General features: G+C 45.6%; 1 protein-coding gene across 2 annotated transcripts; it reads right to left on the bottom strand.

Annotated features, from left to right (window-relative positions):
• Positions 1-779: 779 nt before the first annotated feature.
• On the bottom strand, positions 780-7,381 carry POLR3H (RNA polymerase III subunit H). 2 transcript variants are annotated; one of them, XM_003202298.3, is made up of 7 exons: positions 7,282-7,381; positions 6,893-7,011; positions 5,731-5,827; positions 4,124-4,210; positions 3,107-3,170; positions 2,323-2,530; positions 780-1,651 (listed from the first exon to the last, which is right to left on the bottom strand). In XM_003202298.3, the coding sequence occupies exons 2-7, from the start codon at positions 7,001-7,003 to the stop codon at positions 1,598-1,600; spliced, it is 621 nt and encodes a 206-aa protein (XP_003202346.1). In that variant the 5' UTR covers positions 7,004-7,011; positions 7,282-7,381; the 3' UTR covers positions 780-1,597. The 2 variants fall into 2 exon arrangements, with proteins under 2 accessions (XP_003202346.1, XP_019470056.1); XM_019614511.2 differs by having other exon boundaries at positions 7,293-7,315.
• Positions 7,382-7,747: the final 366 nt, after the last annotated feature.

The raw sequence follows: 7,747 nt of genomic DNA, 5'->3' as shown, positions 1-7,747 counted from the left end.
CAGCAAGAGCGATGCTGAGGATGATTTCATGAGAACGCTCTATGAAGCAGTGAAGCTACTCTGGTGCACTGCTGGGAGTTCTGAGCTGGTGAAATGTGAGCTGAGCACAGCAGCTACCCTACCTGGGATGCTTTCTCTGGAGCAACCAGTATGGAAGACTCTTCGGCTGTTGAGGTTCTAACCTGCATCATCTGAATTCTGACCTCTTAAAAACTGACAGGGATTTTCCCTCATGTTCAGCAGACTGCATGTCTGAGCACCGCTACTGCCCAGCCAGCATTCAGTAAGCTGACTGACTGAGCAGATGGACCTCAGTTACTATGTGAACCTACACAATTCTAGGCTCCCTTTTAATTAGAGTAATGCACCAGGAATAACAGTTCAGAATTAAGGGGCTATAACTACACTGCAGGGAGGGTGCTGGTGACTCAGGCTTTGTTTTCGCAGTTGGAGGTTAGCAGCTCCACTATCCCAGGGAATTACAGCCCCTTCCTGCCAAACGTGGCTGCCTTTGTAATTATGTGCAACATCACCCTCTTGGCATTGGGCCCTGCATAGATTTTACTTGCTGTTTTGTTCCCCTCTTTCCTTTCATTGCTGTTAGAGAGGGTGATGGCAATTGTTTGCTATTGGCTGTTGGAGCAGAGCAAAGCTTTAGTCTCGACACTCAACACTGTCTGCCTTGAAATACAAGTAGCTAGACTGCAGGAGGCAGGTTTTTTTCTTCCTGTGAGGCAGGAAGCTCATCGTTTCTCTAGGAATTGTACAGGAAGGCAGGCTGTGTGGCTTTTACTGTTTATTCCAATTCTAGCATTAACACGCTCCCACAAACATAATTAACTTGCTCAAACACAGGTCCATTTCAGTTCTTAATTATGTATTTTCAGTCAAGCTCCAGCAAAGTTTAGCTCATTCTCAACAAATACAGCCCACCTAGTGCAGTATTTTTGTTCAGCACAATAAGCAGCCTTTCCTTTTCCACGGCCGTCATCTTCACAGAGCCCATTACTTGTGAGTAAACAACTTTCGTTCCAGTTCTCTTTGGCTGTTTTCATCCACTCATTAAGTTCCCCTTCTCTGCAGAACGCTACCACTGCTTCCCTTGCCCTCCCAGCAGAAGGATTTTCCAGATCTCAGTGCCACATCTCTCAGCTCCAGTTTTTTGCTGTTTCTTCTCCAGTTCCTGTCAGAATGGCAGGTTTCTGCCCCTCTAAAATCAAGCTGTCAGGCCAAGGAAACAATACATCTAGACAGGCATTCTTTCCCACTTTCGCTCACTTGAAGTCAACTCCCTTCTTAATTCAGGTGAGCGAAGACCTCCCCAGCTTTCCCTCCAGGGCAGGAGACAAAAGCTCCAGCTGGGTTTGTTGCTGCTGGGCTCAAGGCTTTTTGTCCCTGTAAATTCACTTCTACAGATCAGTGAAGACATTTCTTGAAAGCAACTGTCTTGATCTGGCAGGTTGGAAGCTGAAGGGGAAACAGAATGGCAGGTCTAATTTCTCATTCAGCTTCAAAGAAGCAGTGAGCACCAGCAGGATCCCGCAATCCCCCAAACATCCACTGGAAAGACTCTCTGCGGAGCTGGCACTGATTGCAGCTAGCTGTTTGTCCACCATGACAGGAGTCCCAGGCCTGGTTCACTGATTGATCCCTGCTCACACAGAAAAGAGAGCGTGCAATTGTAAACTGCATACAGGACAAAGGAGTAAATGCAAAAAAATATATATGAAATCTCTCCCCCTTGTGTTGCAGATGAGGCATTCCCTTTTTCCTACCGGATCCCAGCCCAAACTTCTTCAAATCTTGTCAGCAGTACACCAAACCCTCAATACTTGAAAAATCAGCCACTTGCCCACCCCATCCCTGACTCTGCCGACTGCCCCAACCTTCTCCTGCTGTGAGAAAGCCGCTCGTATTGGTTTGGAACCATCTTTCTATGACACTGTACTCAGGGAGGTCTTGTGCCAAAACACGGCATGGGAAAGACTGCTGTGCTGCTGCATAAATCTTGGTGTGGTCTTCCCAGCTCTGTATTTCTTGTATGCTCATTCCTATCTGCAGGTCTTGCATCTCCAGTCTGTTCTCATTCAGCCTGCCAGATGGGAACTCCACCAGCCACAGTGTGTTCTAGCAAAAATACAGCAAACGCAGGGCAACCACAAGAACTGTCTCATTCTTCTCCTTTTGCTCTCCTTTGATTTTGTGACTGTCTTTGTTTCACGGTCAGCTTAAAGCAACCAATTCCTTGGGAAAGGGATGCTACTTTAAGAACAAAATAAACTACAGGCTTTGCAAGACTATAGGAATTATGCACATGGTTACCACAAGAGTGTAGGGTGCTTCTTTCTTCTGGACTTCTTCTGTGGCATTTGAAGTGGAGGCCTCTGCAGAGCTTGGACCTGTTGGTGATGTGTCAACAAAAGTTTCGTCCACAACTCGGAAGCGGATCTCCTCCCCGATGTCCATGTAGAGGTCGTGGGCCCCTTCTTCTGTCTCATATTCCCATACCCACACCTGCTCCGCTTCATCGCTGGCCACGCCAAGGGCTAAGGAAGGAAATGGCATTTCACCTGGCACATTACTTTTTTACAGTTCTAAGAACCCTCTTGATTCAAAGCCTTTTCACAATCATCTCTCAAACTCCAACATGCTGTCCTACATCACTGTCTGCACATTCCAGCACCGTGGCCTTGTTTCTGATTTTCCTACTTCCAGGTGTATGCTGTTACTCCCCCCCCACCTCCAAAACAAAGCAACCCCTCAGGTTCCCACAAGTAAGGACATTAGACACACCGTGTATCTACACATGTAGCAAACCCTGCATTCTGTCTTCAGCAGCACCGAAGTCTAGAGGCAGGGATTAATGGTGTGGCTGTTTGAGGGACATTGCTATTCATTTTCGTCAGCTGGCACAATGATCCTGCAAAACCTAATAAGCGTGAGGCCTGCCTAGCTGTGATAACAGTCTGTGGGACTTGCCCGACACAACAGCTTAGCTTCTGCCACTGAGCACCTTCATTGTTGCAGCAGTAAATGCCTGCAGGGCCAGCACTGCACAATCTTTTGAAATGAAGTACTAAAGTTATCAAAGGTGATCAAAGGATACAACTTTGCTGGCTGCTGCAGGGATTCTGGTGGGATGACAATATCATCAAAGAATCCAATAGAAACTGCGGAGAAAAGAATTTGATTAAGACTGAAACCATTCTTCACAAATGATGTACCACAGCAATTCCTAAAGTGCAATTCTGGATTCATTTTCCTTCCTCTTTCAGGAAGGACGTCCGAGATTACGCACGAATTATTCTTTGAGTCACAATGCTCCGTTTCAGTTGGCAGCAAAGCAAACACCCAGCTAAAGCACATACTGCAACAGAGAGCACACTCTTCGTGGCCACAGGGAAAGGAAAAGGCTGCTTGGAGCAGGACTGGACATGTTGGCGTTCCAATGAATGAGTCAGATGCTATAGAGGTCTGTGACAGGAAAGAGCTTAGAAATCACAGACCTAACTGTACACTGCTCTTTATTTAACATGTTAGACCAAAACCCACCCTCTAGATCTCATGATGTTGAATTTTATTGCCTAAATTCAGCAACAAATATACCCCTGGGATCCCCAGGATCTCGTCTGCATGGAATACTCCTACAATATCAGAAGGCAATCCATAAGCTATATGCTTCATGAAGTACATGGTTGATCATCTTTCTTATGAAGAATGTCTCCCTGCCATGTCTTCAGATACAGGAATTAATCGCAAATATCCAAGAAACTACAGCAATATATATCAGACCAACAAAATCTGATACTACCACCTTAAAAGAAAACCACCAGAAGTTCCGTCAATTGAAGCGAGAAAATAAATTCAGTCTAGCTCCAGATGGGCTTGGCTGTTCTTCTTGGGCATGCACACGAGTGACAAAGGGAAAGGGGAGTGCAGACAAAACCACAAAGTGCAGGGGAATCTGCCAGGCTCAAGCTACCAATCAGCCTCAGGCTGGAGCAGGGCTGGAGGCAGTACCAGCCTTCAAGCAGCTCACACACAGCATGACAGTGCCTGAAACCACAGTATCCCCAAGTGCACTGCAGCTCTTGCGTCCCTAATGTTAGGAGATGCAGTTTACCATGAACGCCATCCTGACTGCAGCTTTTAATCTCTCCAACCAGAATCTCGTCCAGGAAGGGATGGAAGACCACGTAGCGGAAATGCACTTGAAAGAAAGCACATCTTAATGTTATGTCCGTGTGAGTGAACCATACTCCTTCCACAGGGTGGCAGCCACTAAAACAAAATCCCACATCCTATATGCCCTCTAAAATGTTGCATCCTGAATGCTTTACAGCTTCCTTACAGGTAATGGTGAGTTCAAGAAAACAGGAATCAGTTACGATATGAATTATAGCAGCAGCTGATCAGCAGTTTCCTGTTCTCTGCTCTTCAACATTGCAAGAATTGAAGTTCACAGGATAAAACCATAAAACAAGCAAGGCCTCTGATTCAGTTACAAAAACAAGCATTCCTTGGAGACCAAGAATGTCAGCTGAAATATTGTTTTCCTGCCATATTTCTGCTCTATTTATCTTTGACAGCAATGATTTATTTTCTTCAAATGAAATTATATGGTAAACAATATTATCAAAGTAAGATCCTCTACCATAATCTTATTTAACCCAAATGAAAAAATCTAGTTATGTTGCTAACTAAGAATTTTGTACTTATAATTATAAGGAAGCCATACTAAGACAACCCCAGCAAAATAACTCTTAAAAGCTGTTTAACATCATTTCAACTGTCCATTCCCAGTGCTGCTCTTCTATATAAAACCAAGCACTAGATTGGAGAAGGAGTAATAAGTCCTGCTGCCTGCTAGCAAGTGCTATCCCAGCTTCTGAAAGCAGGAGGTTTCTCTGCAAACTCAGAGAACATACTTTCTTGTTTCAGTTCAAGGAGGTTCAAATTTAAGGAAGCAAATGGAGACTAAAGCAAGCAGCAAAGCTTGCCATCCTCCTCAGTATTAGAGAAGCATTTATTTGTAGGGAATAAGCTCTATTGGCATTAAAAATTATGTCTGGGGTGCCACGTGTAGTCAGTCCAGTTCCCTTCTAACAGGGTTACTTCATTTGCTCAAGCATTTACGTATTTACTTACAGCTTTTGCTCAGATTTGCCAAAGCTCAAAAGTAACGAATCATTTCTTATTCCCTCCCCCAAAAAACTCATCTAAAATCCAAAAATGTATGCTGAACCAGATCTGTCTAAGTCTCAAAGACAGATGCAGCAAAGCTTCCAGCTAAGAAAACAGCATCAACTGTTGTGCGAATGTTATATTTAGAAACGTTTCAACATTCCAGGCAGGCAAAATTAGCTTCAAAAAGAAAAAAAAAAATAATGGACAAATGCAAAACAATTAGTATAAATTATTTTCTTTGGAGATTTCTGAGCTTTCTAAGTTAAATTAGCCCCTTCCTTATTGAAGACCTATGGCTGTAACTGTAGGGCAGAGATGGACTGCTAGAGAAGAAAGATGGGACTGCCTACTTAAATATGTATTTCTAACCACAGAAGTGTAATACAAAGGGACTTCTGCCATGATCCTCTCTCTCTTCTAAAGGGAACAGTGAAGGCTGCTAACTTCAGCAAGTCTCTTTAAACTTAATTTATCTAACAACGGGAACTTCATTGACACTTGCAGACCACTAGCCTTCTGCAACTGCCATAACTCAGAACGTACCTTTGGTATGCGATGCGCCATCCCCAGGGAATATGTATGAATCTTCCAATTTTGTAATATCATACAGACAGATGCAGAGACCAACATTGTATACAACCTGCTCAAATTAAAAAGTAATAAAAAAGGCTGTAAATCAACTACCAGGTTAACTCTCTTGAAATTTATATAAACTGCACAGCTTTTAGAAAGAAGGAAACAGAAGGTGGCAAGATGGGAGAGAAGCTGCTTGCGTGCACTCCTCCAGCACTAAGCACACTGCATTTCAGGGGAACCCATCTTCTTCAAGTGCTATGAGAGTTTGTGTTCTTACTGGCACTAGAAGGAGTGCTGCTATAAACAGAAATCATTGGGATGATTGTCAATAATGAAAAATGTGACCTGCCACAATAGTAAAGTTGTGAAAGAACACATATCAATTCAGCAGACCCACATCTTGTCCAAAGGCCAAATGCACTTCCTGCCAGCATCCTGAGAAGTTTCTAAGCTTGTCTTTGTCTGAAATTATAATACCTCTGGGCAGACATAAGGGAAACTCCCAGTTTCTCTGCCACTTCACAGCCTACAAAATTTATGGCATCTACCCCTAGTCAGTGGATACAAGATTGTTGCTTTTTTTTCTAACCTGCCTGTATAATCTGCTTCCTCGATCATTTTGGGCTCCTCTCCAGAGTCCCCTTCACACTGCCAAGCTGCACTCAGAGCTTTGCACCCCCTGAAAGCTATGTGCCCATCAGCCTAATGGGCTGCACAGGGACTCTGTGACATAACGCTTTCATATACCCCACACTAAAGGGGAAGACTGTGCCACCATACTGTACTCAACACACAGCAAGACAGGTATCACTGCTTTCATTTCTCTTTCAGTATTTTTGTTGTATTTACACTGGCCTGGTTTGCATGTGTTTTTTTCAGGTGGCACTTTGTACTGCCACCCCACACAGAAGATGGCAATGACTCTCTCTCTTTCCATGCCCCTCAGCACCTTCTCTACAGCATGAACACAAGACCCCTATGGGATGGTACACGGCTCCCTCTTTTTTTCTCTTTGTTTGGGGTTGGCCTTCATATCTAAGCTTTTCTGACGCATGTGTCATTATGCACAAACACAGAAATGCTTTGCTATGTGATGATGCTACGATGCTTACACCACCCTATACATTACCTTATTGGCCAATTTCTTGTTTAGCTCCTCAGCAATGGACTCATTCAGTTTCCTCTCAAATTGCCAGGGAGGAATCCTCACCGTGTCAGTCATCTCCACCAGGACAAACATGGCGGCCTCTGGGGAGACAGGGAGAGAGCACAGCAGCGCCGGGCCGCCTTAGTAACAAGTATTCAGCCCGGACCTTGCCCGAAGCGCGGGGGGGCAGCACTCTGTGTCTTATAAGGGGCAAAGTAAAGAGACGAGTGGGGTTAGAGACCAGTTGGGCAGCTCTCAGCCTCCCCACGAGCCCACAGCCACGCCAGAGCAGGCGCCTAACCGTGTGAGCCCGGAGCAGATAGCAGCAGGCCCATAGAGGTAGCAGAAACCCCTCACCGCCTCAAACCCACCTGACACACACCGAACGCCGCCGCGCGCTGCCCGTCCTCACGGCGACTTCCGGTGTCGGAGCCAATCGCCTTCGGGGGCGGGGAGACGGATTCTGATTTACGTGTGGCCGGACCTACCGCACGGCTCTGTGCCGTGCGGAGGCCCGGCCCCTGGCTCAGGCGCGAGGCCCGCCTCAGGTGAGGGCGGCCATTTTGTCTTCCTGTGAGAGAGTTAGGAGGTGTCTATTTCTGAGGCGCTCCGTTCCCTAGAGGGCTTAGTTTCGTTAAATAAAACGTGAATCCGTGAAAAATTGTCCACAGCTGCCCGCCTCGTGATATAGGATGTGGAAAACGAGGGGTGGTGCCTGGGACGTGCCCCGAGACATGGAAGGAGCTGTGGGGTGCTTAAAAAAAGACTGAGAAAAACCAACGTGTCTGTGGCTGACAGGCAAAATTGTTCTGTCAGCACCGCGGCTTTGATGCCAAC

Source organism: Meleagris gallopavo, chromosome 1, assembly GCF_000146605.3.
Source record: "Meleagris gallopavo isolate NT-WF06-2002-E0010 breed Aviagen turkey brand Nicholas breeding stock chromosome 1, Turkey_5.1, whole genome shotgun sequence".
Classification (NCBI taxonomy): Eukaryota; Metazoa; Chordata; class Aves; order Galliformes; family Phasianidae; genus Meleagris; species Meleagris gallopavo.
The sequence above is the reverse complement of the archived record's forward strand: the minus strand, read 5'-3'. Positions and strand labels throughout refer to the sequence as shown.

Excerpts from the sequence above, each read along its gene's own strand:
- POLR3H (XM_003202298.3), bottom strand. The coding sequence starts at position 7,003 with ATGTTTGTCCTGGTGGAGATGACTGACACGGTGAGGATTCCTCCCTGG. Across the intron at positions 2,531-3,106 it reads CTGCAGCAGCCAGCAAAGTT|CGATGAAGCGGAGCAGGTGT; the intron begins GTATCCTTTGAT and ends TGGCGTGGCCAG. Across the intron at positions 1,652-2,322 it reads AAGCACCCTACACTCTTGTG|GGATCAATCAGTGAACCAGG; the intron begins GTAACCATGTGC and ends CTGTGTGAGCAG.